The sequence below is a fragment of the Gorilla gorilla genome, chromosome 4 (assembly GCF_029281585.2).
Source record: "Gorilla gorilla gorilla isolate KB3781 chromosome 4, NHGRI_mGorGor1-v2.1_pri, whole genome shotgun sequence".
NCBI lineage: Eukaryota > Metazoa > Chordata > Mammalia > Primates > Hominidae > Gorilla > Gorilla gorilla.
In genome coordinates, this window is record NC_073228.2 from 184,919,749 (window position 1) to 184,939,898 (window position 20,150).

A 20,150-nucleotide genomic window follows, 5' to 3' on the forward strand; every position below is an offset into this window, starting at 1 on the left:
GTCTAGGACTCCAGGTACTGGCCCACTCAGCACCTGGCACCTCTAGTAACCTTGCCTCCTCGACTGGTACACCCCTGGGACCAAGTGACCAGTGGAGCTGTCATGTTTGGTGTGCACCGCCCTTGCCTAAAAACCAGCCTGCCTGGTGGCCCCAGCTCCCCGCAAAGCTGTGCCATTGCCTCCAAAACTACACACAGCCTACAACATTGACACACTTGAAGGTACTTCCAATGTTGATTACAGCTGAAGCAGTTACATGGAAATTATTAATATAATACAGCACCCACATATCCAACCAACACCATAGGACTCATCTACAGGAAAACATCTTTGCCTATAAAAGTTTCCACCTCAGGGAACTAGAAAAATAAAAAAAAGAAGCCCCAAGTTGAAAATGTTTGAAATAACAAAAATTAGAGCAGAAATAGAGAGTAGAAAAACAGAAGAAAACATCAACAAAACTAACAGGTGGTTTACATATAATGTTATTCCATAAAATTGGAAGAGGTTATTGTTCCACCAAATTTGCAGATATCAATGTAGGAACCCAAGAAACATGAAAATCCAAGGAAATATGACACCTCCAAAGGAACACAGTAATTCTTCAGTAACAGACTCCAAGGAAAATAAAATCTATGAATGCCTGAAAAGGAGTTCAAAATAATGATCTTAAGAACACTTAGTGAGACACAAGAGACTAGAAATGGAGAATTTAACAAAATCAGGACAACAATTTTTGATCTAAATGAAATACTTTTTAAAAGCCCCTTTCCCCATTAAAAAAAAAAAGAAATATTCAACAGAGAGACAGATACTACAAAACAAAGCTAAACAGGAATCTTGGAGCTAAGGAATTCAATGAATGAAATAAAAACATTGCCATTTGATGGATTACTATAGTGATAAAATTTGATTCCTTTCAAATTCATACAGGAGATGAATCAGAAGAAAGAATTTCTGAATTTGAAGACAGGTATTTTGAAATAACCCAGTCCGATGAAAAAAAGAAAGAGAAAAAAGAATGAAGAAAGTATACAGGACTTATGAAATACCATTAAGTGAAAAAATTTTCATATTATGTGAGTTTCAGAAGAAGAGATGAGAGATGTTGTAAATAACCTATTTAATAAAATAATAGCTGAAAACTTCGCAAGTCCTGGAAGAGATGTGGACATCCAGTTCCAGGAAGCTTAAAAGTTTCCAAATATATTCAACACAAAAAGGTCCTCTACATGGCACATTTTAGTCAAATTGTCAAAAGGACAAACAGAGAATTCTAAAATGAGCAAGATAAAAGTGTCATGCTACATACAAGATAATTCCCATCAGACTAAAAACAGATTTCTTTTCTTCCTTCCTTCCTTCCTTCCTTCCTTCCTTCCTTCCTTCCTTCCTTCCTTCCTTTCTTTTTTTTTGATGGAGTCTCGCTCTGTCGCCAGGCTGGAATGCACTGGCACGATTTCGGCTCACTGCAGCCTCTGACTCCCTAGTTCAAGTGATTATCCTGCCTTAGCCTCTCGAGTAGCTGGGATTACAGGCACGCACCACCACACCCAGCTAATTTTTGTATTTTTAGTAGAGACGGGGTTTCGCCATGTTGGTCAGGATGGTAACAGCAGATTTCTTAACAGAAATCTTACGGGCCAAGAGAGAAAGGGATACTATGTTCAAAGTGCTGGAAGGAAAAAAAAGCCAACTAAGACATGATGTCCAGCAAAGATATTCTTCGGAAATAAAGAAGAAAAAGATATTTTTTAGATAAGCAAAACTGAGGGAATTTATCACCACTAGATCAGTCTTACAAGAAATGCTCAAGGGAGTCCTACATCTGGAAGGGAAAGGATGATAACTACCATATGAAAACACCTGAAGGTAGAAAACTCACTGGAAGAATAGATATGAAAATGAGAAAGAGAAAGGAATCAAATTTTATCACTATAGTAATCCATCAAATGGCAAAGGGAAATGATAAGAGAGGAAGAATCAAACTTGGATATACAAAATAATGAACAAAAAGTTAACAAAATGACAGGAATAAGTCCTCACTCATCAACAATACCCTTGAATGTAAATAGTTTAAATTCCCTAATTAAAATATATAGATTGGCTGAATGAATAAATGAATGAATGAATGAAAAAAGATCCCATTATATGCTGCCCAGAAGAAACTCACTTCACTTGTAAAGACACACAAAGACTGAAATTGAGGGATGATGAATGGTATTCCACACAAAAGGAAAAAAAAACAAGCAAGAATAGCTATACTTATATTAGATAAGATAGATTTTAAGTCAAAAACTGTAAAAAGGGACAAAGAAGATTATTATTTAATGATAAAGGGGTCAATTCAACAAGAGGATATAGCAATTGTAAATATATATGAACCCAATACAAGAGCACCAAAATTCATAAAGCAAATATTACTAGATCTAAAGGGAAAGGTAGATCCCAATACATTAATTAATGTAATGTCTAGCTGAACTGTCTAGCTGTTGAAGCTGGGGGCTTCAACACCCCACACTCACCATTGGACAGATCATCTAGACAGAAAATCAACAAAGTAACACTGGATTTATTGTACCCTATACACCAAATGAACCTAGCAGATATTTACATAACATTTTATCCACAAGCTGCAGAATACACATTCTTCTCATCAGCACATGGAACATTCTGCAGGATACATTTTATGTTAGGCCACAAAACAACCTCAACAATTTTTTTTAAAATAAAAACTATATCAAATATATTTTCAGGGCACAATAGAATAAAACAAGAAATCAATAACAAGAACACTGGAAATTGTACAAATACATGGAAATTAAATGACATTCTTCTGAACAACCATTGGCTCAATGCAGAAATTAAAAACAAAGTTAAAGAACCCCTTAAAACAAATGAAAATATAAATACAACATACCAGCTGGGCACAGTGGCTCATGCCTGTGATCCCAGCACTTTGGGAGGCTGAGGTGGGCAGATCACGAGGTCAAGGGGTCAAGACCAGCCTGGCCAACATGGTGAAGCACTGTCTCTACTAAAAATACAAAAAATTGGCTGGGCATGGTGGCGCTAATCCCAGCTACTAGGGAGGCTGAGGCAGGAGAATCTCTTGAACCAGGGACGCAGAGGTTGCAGTGAGCTGAGATCATGCTGCTGCACTTCAGCCTGGGTGACAGAGCAAGACTTCATCTCAGAGGAAAAAAAAAAAAAAAAGAAACACAAGATACCGAAACATATGGGATATAGTAAAAGCAGTACTAGGAGGTAAGTTTATAGCAATAAATGCCTACATCATAAAAAGTATAAATATTTCAAGTAGAAAAAACTCCAAACAATTAGCCTCAAGAAACTAGAAGGGCAAGAAGAAACAAAGCCCAAATTTTGTAGAAGGAAATAAATAATAAATATCAGAGGAGAAATAAATGAAATAAAGACCAAAATTATAAGACAAAAGACCAACAAAATAAGAGTTTGTGTTTTGAAAAGATAAAATTAACAAACCCTTAGCTAGAATACCTATGAAAAAAAGAGAGAAGATCCAAATAAAGAAAATCAGAAACCAAAAGGAGGCATCACAACTGATACCAGAGAAATAGAGAAATACAAAGGATCATTGGAGACTATTAAGAACTATATGCCACGGGGCACAATTGTTCCTGCCTGTAATCTCAGCACTTTGGGAGGCCAAGGCAGGCAAATCACTTGAGGTCAGGAGCTCGAAACCAGCCTGGCCAACATGGTGGTGAAACCCTGTCTCTACTAAACAACAACAACAACAACAACAACAAAAACCCATAAAAATTAGCTGGGCTTGGTGGCATGCACCTGTAGCCCCAACTACTCAGGAGGCTGAGGCTGAGAATCATTGAACCTGGGAGGCAGAGGCTGCAGTGAGCTGAGATTGAGATGCAGCCTGGGAAACACAGCAAGAAGAAAGAGGTGGAAGGGAGGGAGGAAGGAAGGGAGGAAGGAAGGAAGGAAGGAAGGAAGGAAGCAAGGAGAGAAAGAAAGAACTAGTATATGCCAACAAATTGGAAAATGTAAAAGAAGTAGATAAACTCATAAACACATGGAACATACTAAAATAGAGTCAGGAAAAACTAGAAAACCTAATCAGACTAATAATGAGTAACAAGAGTGGATCAGCAGTAGGAAGTATCCCAACAAACAAAAGCCCAAAACAAGATGACTTCACTGCTGGATTCTATTAAACTTTTAAAGAACTAACACCTTCTCTTCTTAAAGTATTACAAAAAGTTGAAGGGGTGGGAATTCTTCCAAACTCATTCCGTGAGGACAGTATTATCCTGATGCAAAAATCAGAAAAGAATACAACAAAAAGGAGAATGCTACAGGCCAATATTCGTTATGAACATAGATGCAAAAATTCTCAACAAAATACTAGCAATCCAAATCCAATAGCATATCAAAAAGAATATACACCATGATTAAGTGGGATTGATTCTAGGGATGCAAGGATGGTTCAACATATGGAAATCAATAAATTTCATATATCACACCAACAGAATGAAGACCAAAAAGTATATGATCATCTCAATAGACATTAAAAAATATTTGATGAAATTCAACATCCTGCATGATATAAACTCTCAACAGTTTAGATGTAGAAGAAATGTACCTCAACACAATCAAGGTCACATATGACAAACTCACAGCTAACATCATACAGAATGGGGAAAAGTTGAAAGCTTTTCAATAAGAACTGGAACAAGACAAGGATGCCCACTTTTACTACTCTTATTCAACAAAGTACTGGAAGTCCTAGCCGGAGCAATCAGGCAAGAGAAAAAAATAAATGGCATCTAAATTGGAAAGGAGAAAGTCTAATTGTCCCTGTTTGCAGACAACATAATCTTTATATAAAAAAACTAAAGATTCCATCAAAAAAACCTCTTAGAACTGATAAACAAATTCAGTCTCTAACTCAGAATAGCTAGAAGAGAGGATTTTGAATGTTCTCACCACAAAGAGAACATTTGAGAGTTAGAAGACTAACTCTCTTCTTTCACCTAGTTGCACTCCTGAGAGCAAGATGGGTCACCAGCAGCTGTACTGGAGCCACTCATGAAAATTCGGTCAGGGTTCTTGCTCTTGTCGAGTCTGCTCAAACCGGCACGGTCTGATCCGGAAATACGGCCTCAATATGTGCCGGCAGTGTTTCCATCAGCACGCAAAGGACATATGTTTCATTAAGTTGAACTAAGTGCTCTTCCTTGAATGGATTATCCAAGGCATCTACGCAATGAAAAACCATGATAGCTCTTTGTACATAAAATAAACATTAATAAATAAATAAATAAATAAATGGACAACAGGTACATGAAGAAATGCTCAGCATCTCTAATCATTGTGGAAACGCAAATGAAACCACAATGAGATATCACCTTACACCTCTTTGAATGGCTATTATCAAAAAGATTAAAGATAAGTGTTGGCAAGGATGCTGAGAAAAGGAACTCATACATTATTGGTGGGAATGTAAATTAGTATGGCAATTATGGAAAACAGTATGGAGTTTTCTCAAAAAACTAAGAATAGAACTACTCTATGATTCAGCAGTCCTACTTGTGGGAATATATGGAAATGGATTGTAATCAATATGTTGATGGAATAGCTGTATTACTCACAATTGCTAAATTCAGTCTAAGTGTCCATCATTCAGATGAATGGATAAAGAAAATGTGATCTATAAATACAATGGAATACAATATTTAGCCTTTAAAAAAAGGATGGACATTTTGTCGTTTGTAACTCTGAGGATAAACCTGAAGGGCATTATGCTAAGTGAAATAAGCCAAGCACAGAAAGATGAATCTCTTGTGATCTGATATATGTCAAAGCTAAAAAAGTTGAACTCATAACAATAGAGAGTAGAATGTTACCAGAGGCTGGGGCAGAGGGCAAGAGAGAATGGGGAGTTGTTGGTCAAAGGGTGCAAAGATTGAGATAGACAAGAGGAATATGTTTTGAAGTCTACTGAAGAACAGGGTGACTGTAGTTAATAATAACATATTGTATATTTCAGAATAACAGAAAGAATAAAATTTAAATGTCTCATCATAAAAATGATAAGTAAGGGAGATGATGGATGTCTTAATTAGCTTGATTTAATCGTTCCACATTGCAGGCATGCATCAAAGAGTTACACCGTACCCATTAATATGTATGTGATTTGTCAATTTAAATAATAGTAATAAAAGGAGGGAAGAGATAGTTTTTCAGACAAGATGCAAATATTTTAAGACATCAGTTCTCTCTCAATTGATCTATAGATTCAATACAATTCCATTCAAAATCTCAGCAGAATTTTCTTAGTACTTGACAAGTCAATACAAAAATTTATGTCTTCAGAGCAAAGTTGCCAAGGCACAACTGAATAAGAAGTGAGGAAACTTAGTCTAGTTTATACCAAGACATATCCCGGAACTGTGGTGATTAAGCCACTCAAAATTATGGGCACAAAAGTGGACAAGTAGACAAACGACACAGAGCAGAGAGCCCAGAAACAAACCCAAACCTAAACAGAAAGCTTATTGGGTCAGAGATGATGCTGCACGTATCAGTGTGTAAAGGAAGGTCCATTCAATAAACGTTGGCACAGTCGTTATCTGTTGAGAAGAAAATTAAATAGAACCACTACCTCATTTTATAACAAAAGTACAATCAAAGTATTAAACCTATAGGAGAATTTATAGAAACCTATTTCTTCCATTGTGGGGAACAAGGTGACTCCTTAAAGAAGAATTGAACTGTGTCTTTTGTTCACCAATAACTAAAATGTCTGTGGGATTGTTTTTCAGATACCTTTTTCGAGCCTGTATCATGGCACCTGGCTACCAAAGTACTGGGAATACTCTGCTGTGGCCTATTTTTTGGCATTGTTGGACTGAAGATTTTCTTCTCCAAATTCCAGTGTAAGCAAGAGAGAGAGAAGCATGGGCCGATGCCTTATTCATGGTTCCAGCAGGGACAGGATCAGAGATGCTCCCACATCCCAGCTGCTTCTCTTCTTCTAGTCCTAGCCTCCAGGGGCCCAGGCCCAAAAAAGTAATCATCCTTCTCTAGGGTATTCTAACATCTCTTCCTCTGGAAATATCAACTACGACAGGCCCTTGCTACTTCATTTAGGTCAAATAATAAGGGGATGAATGATTTTCAGTACCTATAGAGAGAGCTTGGATAATTTTCCATGAACAACACCAAGACTCCTATTAAAAAGTTTTAATGTGGTGAACAAATTCATAAAGGAGGAAGCAGAAGTGACTGACAATAAGATAAAATTATATTCAGTCTCAATAAGACTTTTCACCCCCAAAACCAATTTCCTCCTCCTTGGGAGTGACACTTCCCCTTGGGGGTGAGGCCACCCCCGCCTCCCCTCCCAGCCGCCTTCTCCCGTCTCCATCCCCACCTCCACAGCATCCCAGCTGTTGTCCCTCTCCTTAGCATGCACCTTCCTGATCTCTTGCTCCACCCCGGAGAGCCACACTCCATGCAGGGGCTGGGTAGACGAGCACATATAAGTGTCCTAGGAGAGGCCCTGCCCTTCACACCTGCAGCTCGTCCCACCTGTGCAAGGAGCCAGCGTCATGTTTGTACCTTGCACACTCCTGTGTCCACCACTGAATATACTGTTTCTGTTTCAGGGAAAATCCAGGCGGAACTGGGTAAGTATGTGTCATGTCCTGAGCCTCCCACACATGGTTCTCCCGGGTCCCTCCCTGATCCACAGTTTGAGCCTCTGGACGACCCTGGCTGTAGGCTGGACAGGAAGCACCGGCAGGTGGAGGAGAGCAGCTGCTCGCTCTCTCCATCCACTGCTCATGAGTTACCCCTCGGACATCTGGAGGGCTTAGGATAGGCCCCGGGGCCTGGAAGTCCCCACAAATTGTCTGTGCCTGCTGCCCGTTGGTTCGCTCTGTGTGTGGTGCGGAGAGGTGTTGATCATGAGCTCTGAGGGTGTGTGGGCCACAGTGAGGAACCTGAGAAAAATTTGTGGGTGATCCTCGACCTCCCCTGGCCTGATGCTTTGAGACTTTATCCAGTTCTGTATCAACCACTAAATAGTCTGCTTTTTGTTTCGTGGAAACTCCAGGATAAACTGGGTGAGAGTGTTATCACTCGCAGGGATTTCCTCCCACGCCCTCCCTGGGCCCCCGCTGTGTGACGTCAGCCTCTTACGTGTTTTTTGTTTTTGTTTTTGTTTTTCAGACTGGAGAAGAAAGCACGGACAGGCAGGTAAAAGAAAATATTCCTCTTCACACATTTATGACTCCTTTCCAAGTCTCTTGTTTATGGATTTTTATATCCTGAGGCCCGTGGGTCCCTGCAGAGCCAAGCTTGTGATGGGAACTCTGAAATTGCAGATTCTGGGGGAGGTGCATTTTGTAGAGAAGCCCCATAGCCTTCTTCAGATCTCTTGAGAGGGTCCATGACACTCAAAAATGGTCCCAATCCTTGGTCTCTCCCTTCTCCCTGCGCCCTGTTTCCCACGTGAGCACTGAACTACCTGCTCTGTCTGCTTGCTTTCAGAATTGAGAGACGCCAGGAAACATGCAGGTACCAACGCCTGAGAGGGTGACAGTGGGCATGGAGTAGGAAGATGACCAGTGACAGATATGGAGCCCATCCAGCTTGTAGACAGCAAATCTGTGATGCCCCAATCCACCCCAGGGTGCAGCTGCCTCTAAATACACTTCTTGGCCCAGGACTTGGAGGGAAAAGCGTAGGGACTGGGTCAGCTAGGAGGGGTCACAGGCAAGACGCCAGGGAACTGAGGGCATTAGTAGCTGGCTTCTAGGGGTCTGTGCAAAGGGGAACGAAGTGAAGTTAGCAGGAACTGGTGGGTGGAAGGAAGCTGAATCCTGGAGTCACTCAAGGTCTCACAAAGTCAAATAGAGGGCTTACGTGGGAGGGCAGTGGTAGGGCTGGGTGATATAGAGGAGCTGAACATCTCATGGTTGAGCATCTCCAAGCATCAGTGAGGCACGGGGGCTGCCCTGGAGAAGGTACATGGCTGGTGGGATAGTGGGACTGGCCGGATCCTACCCGGAGCCAGTCTGCAGTGGGAGGGTCGACCTCTTGTTCCAGCCCAGATTTCCTCTTCAGTAACTCATGCTTCCTCTCTCCCCCACCACACCCCAGTGGAGGTGACTCTGGATCCAGAGACGGCTCACCCGCAGCTCTGCGTTTCTGATCTGAAAACTGTAACCCATAGAAAAGCTCCCCAAGAGGTGCCTCACTCTGAGAAGAGATTTACAAGGAAGAGTGTGGTGGCTTCTCAGGGTTTCCGAGCAGGGAAACATTACTGGGAGGTGGACGTGGGACAAAACGTAGGGTGGTATGTGGGAGTGTGCCGGGATGACGTGGACAGGGGGAAGAACAATGCGACTTTGTCTCCCAGCAATGGGTATTGGGTCCTCAGACTGACAACAGAACATCTGTATTTCACATTCAATCTCCATTTTATCAGCCTCCCCCCCAGCAGCCCTCCTACACAAGTAGGGGTCTTCCTGGACTGTGAGGGTGGGACCATCTCCTTCTTCAACACAAATGACCAGTCCCTTATTTACACCCTGCTGACATGTCAGTTTGAAGGCTTGTTGAGACCCTATATCCAGCATGCGATGTATGACGAGGAAAAGGGGACTCCCATATTCATATGTCCAGTGTCCTGGGGATGAGACAGAGAAGACGCTGCTTAAAGGGCCCCACACCACAGACCCAGACACAGCCAAGGGAGAGTGCTCCCGACAGGTGGCCCCAGCTTCCTCTCCGGAGCCTGCGCACAGAGAGTCACGCCCCCCACTCTCCTTTAGGGAGCTGAGGTTCTTCTTCCCGGAGCCCTGCAGCAGCAGCAGTCACAGCTTCCAGATGAGGAGGGATTGGCCTGACCCTGTGGGAGTCAGAAGCCATGGCTGCCCTGAAGTGGGGACGGAATAGACTCACATTAGGTTTAGTTTGTGAAAACTCCATGCAGCCAAGTGACCTTGAACAAGTCACAACCTCCCAGGCTTCTCATTTGTTAGTCACGGAGAGTGATTCCCGCCTCACAGGTGAAGATTAAAGAGACAATGAATGTGAATCATGCTTGCAGGTTTGAGGGCACAGTGTTTGCTAATGATGTGTTTTTATATTATACATTTTCCCACCATAAACTCTGTTTGCTTATTCCACATTAATTTACTTTTCTCTATACCAAATCACCCATGGAATAGTTATTGAACACCTGCTTTGTGAGGCTCAAAGAATAAAGAGGAGGGAGGATTTTTCACTGATTCTATAAGCCCAGCATTACCTGATACCAAAACCAGGCAAAGAAAACAGATGAAGAGGAAGGAAAACTACAGGTCCATATCCCTCATTAACACAGACACAAAAATTCTAAATAAAATTTTAGCAAATTAAACTAAACAATATATTTAAAGATGATATATAACTACTCAGTGTGGTTTGTCCCACAAATGCAGAGTTGGTTTAATATTTAAATATCAACCAGTGTAATTCAGCACATTAATAAAGTAAAAAAGAAAACCATATGATCATTTCAACGATGTAGAAAAAAAGTTTCATAAAGCCACCATCATTACTGATAAAACCTGTCAACAAGGAAGATATACAGATGAAAAATAAGCACAGGAAGAGATACTTAATGTCATTAAACACTAAGAAAATGCAAACGAAAACCACAACAAGATACCATTACCAGCTATTAAAGTGGCTAAAATTACAAAGACTGACAATAGCAAGTGTTGGTGAGGATGTGGAGGGAAGGAACTCTCATACACTGCTCGTGGGACTGTCAAATAATATGGTCACTTTGGAAAACAGTTCAGTAGTTCCTTTAAAAGTTCAGCAGTCACTAACCATATGATCCAGCATGGCCTTCTAATTATTTTTCCAAGAGAAAAGGAAATCCGTGAATGTTCATAGCAGCTTTATTTGTAATAGCCAAAATCTGAAAACAACACAAAGCTCACCAATTGATAACAAATTATGATATATCCATGCAAATAAAGTGCTACTCGGAAATAAAAAAGAATATTGTTATACACACAAAATCATTAAATCTCACAGAAATTATTACAAGTAGTGCTTGCTTTGGCAGCACGTTTAGTAAAATTGCAATGATACAGAGATTAGCGTGGCCCCTGCACAAGGAGGACATGCAAATTCATGAAGTGTTCCATATTTTAAATTTAATTTTATGATAAAGAAAAACATTGGCGGGCTGGGCGCGGTGGCTCACGCCTGTAATCCCAGCACTTTGGGAGGCTGAGGCGGGTGGATCATGAGGTCAGGAGATTGAGACCATCCTGGCTAACATGACGAAACCCCGTCTCTACTAAAAACACAAAAAATTAGCTGGGCGCGGTGGTGGACACCTGTAGTCCCAGCTACTCGGGAGGCTGAGGCAGGAGAATGGCATGAACCCAGGGGGCGGAGCTTGCAGTAAGCCGAGATGGCGCCACTGCACTCCAGCCTGGGCAACAGAGCGAGACTCCGTCTCAAAAAAAAAAAAAAAGAAAAGAAAAGAAAAACATGGGAAGGATCTGGCAAGATGTCTGAATAGGAACGCTCTGGCCTGCCAGCGAGACCAATGCAGAAGGCAGGGGATTTCTGCATTTCCAACTGAGGTACCCTGTTCATCTCATTGGGACTGGTTAGGCAGTGGGTGCAGCCCATGGAAGGCGAGCAGAAGCAGGGTGGGGTGTTGCCTCAACCCAGGAAATGCAAGGAGTGGGGGGCCTCCCTCCACCAGCCAAGGGAAGCTGTGAGGGACTGTGCTATCTGGCCCAGACACTACGCGTTTCCCACGATTTTTGCAATCCACAGAACAGGAGAGTCCCTCATGTGACTACACCACCAGGGCCCTGGGTTTCAAGCACAAAACTGGGTGGCTGTTTGGGCAGACACTGAGCTAGCTGCAGGAGTGTTTTTTCATACCCTAGTGGCGCCTGGAACCACAGCAAGACAGAACTGTTCACCCCCTGGAAAGGGGGCTGAAGCTAGGGAGCCAAGTGGGCTCACTCAGCGGGTCCCACTCCCACGGAGCCCAGCAAGCTAAGAGCCACTGGCTTGAAATTCCTGCTGCCAGCACAGCAGTCTGGAGCTGACCTGGAGCTTGGTTGGAGGAGGGGCATCTGTCATTACTGGGGCTTGAATAGGTGGTTTTCCCCTGACAGTGATAAGGAGGCCTGGAAGTTTGGACTGGGCAGAACTCAACACAGCACGGCAAAGAGGCTGTGGCCAGGCTGCCTCTCTAGATTCCTCCTCACTGGGCAGGGCATCTCTGAAAGAAAGGCAGCAGTCCCAGTCAGGGGCTTATAGATAAAAGTCCCAACTCCCTTGGACAGAGTACCTGGCGGAAGGGGCGGCTGTGGGTGCAGCTTCAGTGGACTTAAACGTTCCTGCCTGCTGGCTCTGCAGAGAGCAGCAGATGCTGACAAGGAGGGCTCTCCCAGCACAGCACTCGAGCTCTGCTAAGGGACAGACTGCCTCCTCAAGTGGGTCCCTGACCCCTGTGCCACCTGATGGGGAGAGACCTCCCAACAGGTGTTGACAGACACCTCATACAGGAGAGCTCTTGTTGGCATCAGGCTGGTGCCCCTCTAAGATGAAGCTTCCAGAGGAAGGAGCAGGCAGCAATCTTTGCTGTTCTGCAGCCTCCACTGGTGATACCCAGGCAAATAGGGTCTGGAGTGGACCTCCAGCAAACTGCAGCAGACCTGCAGAAAAGGGGTCTGACTGTTAGAAGAAAAACTAACAAACAGAAAGCAGTAACATCAACATCAACAAAAGGATCCCCACACAAAAACCCCAACCACAGGTCATCAGCCTCAAAGATCAAAGGTAGATAAATCCACAAAGATGAGGAAAAACCAGCTTAAAAATGCTGGAAATTTCAAAAATCAGAATGCCTCTTCCCCAAATGATCATAACTCCTGTCTAGTAAGGGCACAAAACTGGACAGAAAATGAGTTTGAAAGAATTGCCAAATTGACAGAAGTAGGCTTCAGAATATGGGTAATAACAAACTCCTCTGAGGTAAAGGGGCATGTTCTAACCAAATGCAATGAAGCTAAGAACGTTGACAGAAGGTTATAGGAATGGCTAACTAGGATAACCAGTTTAGAGGAGAACATAAATGACCTCATGGAGCTGAAAAAGACAGCACGAGAACTTCGTGAAGCATACACAAGTATCAATAGCCGAATCGATCAAGAGGAAGAAAGGATATGAGAGACTGAAGAACAACTTACTGAAATAGGGCATGAAGACAAGATTAGAGAAAAAGAATGAAAAGGAACAAACAAAACCTCCAAGAAATATGGGAGTATGTGAAAAGACCAAACCTATGATTGATCAGGGTCCCTGAAAGTGATGGGGAGAATGGAACCAAGTTGGAAAACACACTTCAGAATATTACCCAGGAGAACTTCCCCAACCTAGCAAGACAGGCCAACATTCAAATTCAGGAAATACAGAGAATGCCACAAAGATACTCCTCGAGAAGAGCAACCCCAAGACACATAATCGTCAGATTCACCAAGGTTGAAATGAAGGAAAAAATGTTAAGGTCAGCCAGAGAGAAGGGTCAGGTTACCTACAAAGGGAAGCCCATCAGACGAACAGTGGATCTCTCTGCAGAAACCCTAGAAGCCAGAAGAGAGTGGGGGTCAATATTCAACATTCTTAAAAAAATTTTCAACCCAGAATTCCATATCCAGCCAAACTAAGCTTCATAAATGAGGGAGAAATATAGTCCTTTACAGAAAAGCAAATGCTGAGGGATTTTGTCACCACCAATCCTGCCCTACAAGAGCTCCTGAAGGAAGCATTAAATATGGAAAGGAACAACTGGTACCAGCCACCGCAAAAACACACCAGAAGATAAAGACCAATGACACTATGAAGAAACTGCATAAAGGAATGTGCAAAATAACCAGCAAGCGTCATGATGACAGGATCAAATTTACACATAACAATATTAACCTTAAATGTAAATGGGCTAACTGCCCCAATTAAAAGACACAGACTGGCAAATTGGATAAAGAGTCAAGACCCATCGGTGTGCTATATTCAGGAGACCCATCTCACATGCAGAGACACACATCGGCTCAAAATAAAGGGATGGAGGAATATTTACCAAGCAAATGGAAAGCAAAAAGAGCAGGGGCTGCAATCCTAGTCTCTGATAAAACAGACTTTAAAGCAACAAAGACAAAGGAGGGCATTAAATAATGGTAAAGGGATCAATGCAATAAGAAGAGCTAACTATCCTAAATATATATGCACCTAATACAGGAGCACTCAGATTCATAAAAGAAGTTCTTAGAGACATACAGAGAGACTTAGGCTCCCACGCAATAATAGTGGGAGAGTTTAACACCCCACTGTCAATATTAGATCGACGAGACAGAAAATTAATAAGGATATTCAGGACTTGAACTCAGCTCTGGACCAAACAGACCTAACAGACATCTACAGAACTCTCCACCCCAAATCAGCAGAATATACATTCTTCTAAGAACCACATAGCACTTATTCTAAAATCGGCCACATAATTGGAAGTAAAACACTCCTCAGCAAATGCAAAAGAACGGAAATCATAACAGTCTCTCAGACCACAGTGCAGTCAAATTAGAACTCAGGATTAAGAAACTCACTCAAAACCACATACATTACATGGAAACTGAACAAGCTGCTCCTGAATGACTACTGGATAAATAACAAAATTAAGGCAGAAATAAAAAAGTTATTTGAAACCAATGAGAACAAAGACGCAACATACCAAAATCTCTGGGACACAGCTAAAGCAGTATTAAGAGAAAAATTTATAGCACTAAATGCCCACAGCAGAAAGTGGAAAAGATGTAAAATTGACACTCTAACATCACAATTAAAAGAACTAGAGAAGCAAGAGCAAATAAATTGAAAAGCTAGCAGAAGACAAGAAATAATTAATATCAGAGCAGAACTGAAGGAGATAGAGACACAAAAAAACCCTTCAAAAAAATCAATGAATCCAGGAGTTGGTTTTGTGAAAAGATTAACAAAATAGACCATTAGCTAGACTAATATAGAAGAAAAGAGAGAAGAATGAAATAGACACAATAAAAAATGATAAAGGGGATAACACCACTGATCCCACAGAAATACAAACTACCATCCGAGAATACTATAAACACCTCTATGCAAATAAACTAGAAAATCTAGAAGAAATGGATAAATTTCTGGACACATACACCCTCCCAACACTAAACCAGGAAGAAATCGAATCCCTCAATAGACCAGTAACAAGTTCTGAAATTCAGGCAGTAATTAATAGCCTACTAACAACAACAAAAAGCCCAGGACCAGACAGATTCACAGACCAATTCTACCAGAGGTACAAAGAGGAGCTGGTACTATTCCTTCTGAAACTATTCCAAACAATAGAAAAAGAGGGACTCCTCCCTAACTCATTTTATGAGGCCAGCATCATCCTGATTCCAAAACCTGGCAAAGACACAATAAAAAAGGAAAATTTCAGGTCAATATGCCTAATGAACATCTATGCAAAAATCCTCAACAAAAATGGGCAAATAGAATCCAGCAGCACATCAAAAAGCTTATCCACCATGATCAGGTGGGTTTCATCTCTGGAATGCAAGCCTGGTTCAACATATGCAAATCAATAAACATAATCAATACATAAAGAGAACAAATGACAAAAACTACATGATTAGCTCAATAGATGCAGAAAAGGCTTTCAATAAAATTCAACGCCCCTTCATGTTAAAACTCTTAATAAACTAGGTATCGATGGAAGGTATCCCAAAATAATAACAGCTATTTATGACAAACCCACAGCCAGAATCATACTGAATGGGCAAAAACTGGAAGCATTCCCTTTGAAAACTGGCACAAGACAAGGATGCCCTCTCTCACCACTCCTATTCAACACAGTAATGGAAGTTCTGGCCTGGGCAATCAGGCAAGAGAAAGAAATAAAAGGTATTCAGATAGGAAGGCAGGAAATCAAATTGTCTCTGTTTGCAGATGACATTATTGTATATTTAGAAAACCCCATCGTCTCAGCCCAAAATCTCCTTAAGCTGATAAGCAACTTCAGCGAAGTCTCAGGATACAAAAACAACATGCAAAAATCACCAGCATTCCAAATCAATAAATGTAATCCATCACATAAACAGAACCCATAACAAACCCACATGATTATCTGAATAGATGCAGAAAAGGCCTTTGACAAAATTCAACACCCTTCATGCTAAAAACTCTCAATAAACTTGGTATCAATGGAATGTATCTCAAAACAGTAACAGCTATTTATGACAAACCCACAGCCAATATCATACTGAATGGGCAAAAACTGAAAGCATTCCCTTCGAAAACCAGCACAAGACAAGCATGCCCTCTCTTACCACTCCTATTCAACATAGTATTGGAAGTTCTGGCCAGGGCAATCGGGCAAGAGAAAGAAATAAAAGGTATTCAAATAGGAAAAGAGGAAGTCAAATAGTCTCTATTTGCAGATGACATGACTGTATATTTAGAAAACCCCATCATCTCAGCCCCAAATCTCCTTAAGCTGATAAGCAAGTTCAGCAAAGTTTCAGGATACAGAATCAATGTGCAAAAATCACAAGCATTCCTATACACCAATAACAGACAAACAGAGAGCCAAATCATGAGTGAACTCCCATTCACAATTGCTACAAAGAGAATAAAATACCTAGGAATCCAACTTACAAGGGATGTGAAGGACCTCTTCAAGGACAACTACAAACCATTGCTCAAGGAAATAAGAGAGGACACAAATGGAAAAGCAATCCATGCTCATGGATAGGAAGAATCAATATTGTGAAAATGGCCATACTGCTCAAAGTAATTTATAGATTCAATGCTATCCCCATCAAGCTACCACTGACTTTCTTTACAGAATTGGAAAGAACTACTTTAACTCCATATGGAACCAAAAAAGAGCCCGCATAGCCAAGACAATCCTGGGCAAGAAGAACAAAGCTGGAGGCATCATGCTACCTGACTTCAAACAATACTACAAGGCTAGCTACAGTAACAAAAACAGCATGGTACCGGTACCAAAACAGATACTTAGGCCAATGGAACAGAACAGAGAGGCCTCAGAAATAACACCACACATCTACAACCAACTGATCTTTGACAAACCTGACACAAACAAGCAATGGGGAAAATATTCCCTGTTTAATAAATGGTGTTGGGAAAACTGGCTAGCCATATGCAGAAGCCTGAAACTGGACCCCTTCCTCACACCTTATACAAAAATTAACTCAAGATGGATCAAAGACTTAAACGTTAAGACCTCGGTCCATAAAAATCCTAGAAGAAAACCTGGGCAATACCATTCAGGATGTAGGCATGGGCAAAGACTTTATCTCTAAAGCACCAAAAGCAATGGCAACAAAAGCCGAAATTAGAATTTCTCTGATGACCAGTGATGATGAGCATTTTTTCATGTGTCCGTTGGCTGCATAAATGTCTTCTTTTGAGAAGTGTCTGTTCATATCCTTTGCCCAATTTTTGATGGGGTTGTTTGTTTTCTTCTTGTGAATTTGTTTAAGTTCTTTGTAGATTCTGGATATCAGCCCTTTGTCAGATGGATAGATTGCAAAAATTTTTTCCCATTCTGTAGGTTGCCTGATCACTCTGATGGTAGTTTCTTTAGCTGTGCAGAAGCTCTTTAGTTTAATTAGATCCCATATGTCAATTTTGGCTTTTGTTGCCATTGCTTTTGGTGTTTTAGTCATCAAGTCTTTGCCCATGCCTATGTCCTGAATGATATTGCCTAGGTTTTCTTCTAGGGTTTTTATGGTTTTAGGTCTAGAATTTAAGTCTTTAATCCATCATGAACTAATTTTTGTATAAGGTGTAAGGAAGGCATCCAGTTTCAGCTTTCTACATATGGCTAGCCAGTTTTCCCAACACCATTTATTAAATAGGGAATCCTTTTCCCACTGCTTGTTTGTGTCAGGTCTGTCAAAGATCAGATGGTTGTAGATGTGAGGTGTTATTTCTGAGGCCTCTGTTCCATTCCATTGGTCTATATATCTGTTTTGGTACCAGTACCATACTGTAGCCTTGTAGTATAGTTTGAAGTCAGGTAGCCTGATGCCTCCAGCTTTGTTCATTTTGCTTAGGATTGTCTTGGCTATGCAGGCTCTTTCTTTGGTTCCATATGAACTTTAAAGTAGTTTTTTCCAATTCTGTGAAGAAAGTCATTGGATACCATCTCAGGCTGGTTAGAATGGTGATCATTAAAAGTCAGGAAACAACAGATGCTAAAGAGGATGTGGAGAAATAGGAACGCTTTTACACTGTTGGTGGGACTGTAAATTTGTTCAACCATTGTGGAACACAGTGTGGTGATTCCTCAAGGATGTAGAACTAGAAATACCATTTGACTCAGCGATCCCATTACTAGGTATATACCCAAAGAATTATAAATCATGCTAGTATAAAGACACATGCACATGTATGTTTATTGTGGCACTATTCACAATAGCAAAGACTTGGAACCCACCCAAATGTCCATCAATGATAGGCTGGATTAAGAAAATGTGGCACATATACACCATGGAATACTATGCAGCCATAAAAAAGGATGAGTTCATGTCCTTTGCAGGGACATGGATGAAGGTGGAAACCACCATTCTCAGCAAACCATCACAAGGATGGAAAATCAAACACCACATATTCTCACTCATAGGTGGGAATTGAACAATGAGAACACTTGGACACAGGGTGGGGAACATCACACACTGGGGCCTGTCGGGGGTAGGGAGCTGGGGGAGGGATAGCATTAGTAGAAATACCTAATGTAAATGATGAGTTGTTGGGTGCAGCAAACCACCATGGCACATGTATACCTATGTAACAAACCTGCACGTTGTGCACATGTACCATAGAACTTAAAATATAATTTAAAAAACAAAAAAACAAAATTGACAAATGGGATCTAATTAAACTAAAGAGCTTCTGCATAGCAAAAGAAACTATCATCAGAGTTAACAGGCAACCTACAGAATGGGAGAAAAATTTTGCAATCTATCCATCTGACAAAGGGCTAATATCCAGAATCTACAAAGAACTTAAACAAATTTACAGGAAAAAACAAACAACCCCATCAAAAAGTGGGCAAAGTATATGAACAGACACTTCTGAAAAGAAGACTTTAATGCAGCCAACAGACATATGAAAAAATGCTCATCATCGCTGGTCATTTAGAGAAATGCATGTCAAAAACAACAATGAGATACTATCTCAGGCCAGTTAGAATGGCAATCATTAAAAAGTCAGGAAACAACAGACGCTGGATAGGATGTGGAGAAATAGAAACATTTTTACATTGTTTGTGGGAGTATAAATTAGTTCAACCATTGTGGAAGACAAGCTCAAGGATCTAGAGCTAGAAATACCATTTGACCCAGCAATCCCATTACTGGGTATATACCCAAAGAATTATAAATCATTCTACTATAAAGACACATGCACACGTGTGTTTATTGCGGCACAATTCACAATAGCAAAGACATGGAACCAACCCAAATATCCATCAATAATAGACTGGATAAAGAAAATGTGCCACGTATACACCATGGAATACTATGCAGCCATAAAAAAGGATGAGTTCATGTCCTTTGCAGGGACCAGATGAAGCTGGAAACCACCATTCTCAGCACACTATCAGAAGAACAGAAAACCAAACACTGCATTTTCTCACTCGTAAGTGGGAGTTGAACAATGACAACACAAGGACATAGGGAGGGGAGCATCACACACCAGGGCCTGTCGGGAGGTGGGGGGCTAGGGGAGGGATGACATTAGGAGTGATACTTAATGAAGGTGACGGGTTGATAGGTGCAGCAAACCACCATGGCATGTGTATACCTATGTAACAAAACTGCACATTCTGCCCATGTAGCCCAGACCTTAAAGTATAATAATAAAAAAAAATCACCAGCATTCCTATACACAAAAAATAAACAAGCAGAGAACCAAATCATGAGTGAACTCTCATTCACAATTGCTACAAAGAAAATAAAATACCTAGGAATACAACTTACAAGGGACATGAAGGAGCTCTT

At 41.2% G+C, this 20,150-nt stretch overlaps 1 protein-coding gene, 1 non-coding gene and 1 pseudogene across 2 annotated transcripts in view; all 3 read left to right on the top strand.

Moving 5' to 3' along the window:
* The window catches only part of LOC101131099 (butyrophilin-like protein 8), a 42,339-nt gene extending 31,793 nt beyond the window's left edge, over positions 1 to 10,546 (top strand). Inside the window, exons 4-8 of the mRNA XM_019026501.4 lie at positions 6,825 to 6,938; positions 7,671 to 7,691; positions 8,236 to 8,262; positions 8,557 to 8,583; positions 9,169 to 10,546. Of these exons, the coding sequence (XP_018882046.4) occupies positions 6,825 to 6,938; positions 7,671 to 7,691; positions 8,236 to 8,262; positions 8,557 to 8,583; positions 9,169 to 9,707 (728 nt within the window). The 3' untranslated portion in view covers positions 9,708 to 10,546. The remainder of the gene's footprint in view (positions 1 to 6,824; positions 6,939 to 7,670; positions 7,692 to 8,235; positions 8,263 to 8,556; positions 8,584 to 9,168) is intronic.
* Positions 5,057 to 5,227, top strand: LOC109026800 (small ribosomal subunit protein uS14-like; annotated as a pseudogene).
* A 569-nt stretch (positions 10,547 to 11,115) lies between the features above and the next one.
* On the top strand, positions 11,116 to 11,219 carry LOC115934746 (U6 spliceosomal RNA). Its single transcript, XR_004070508.1, has one exon. It is a non-coding gene; the product is annotated as a U6 spliceosomal RNA (small nuclear RNA).
* Positions 11,220 to 20,150: the final 8,931 nt, after the last annotated feature.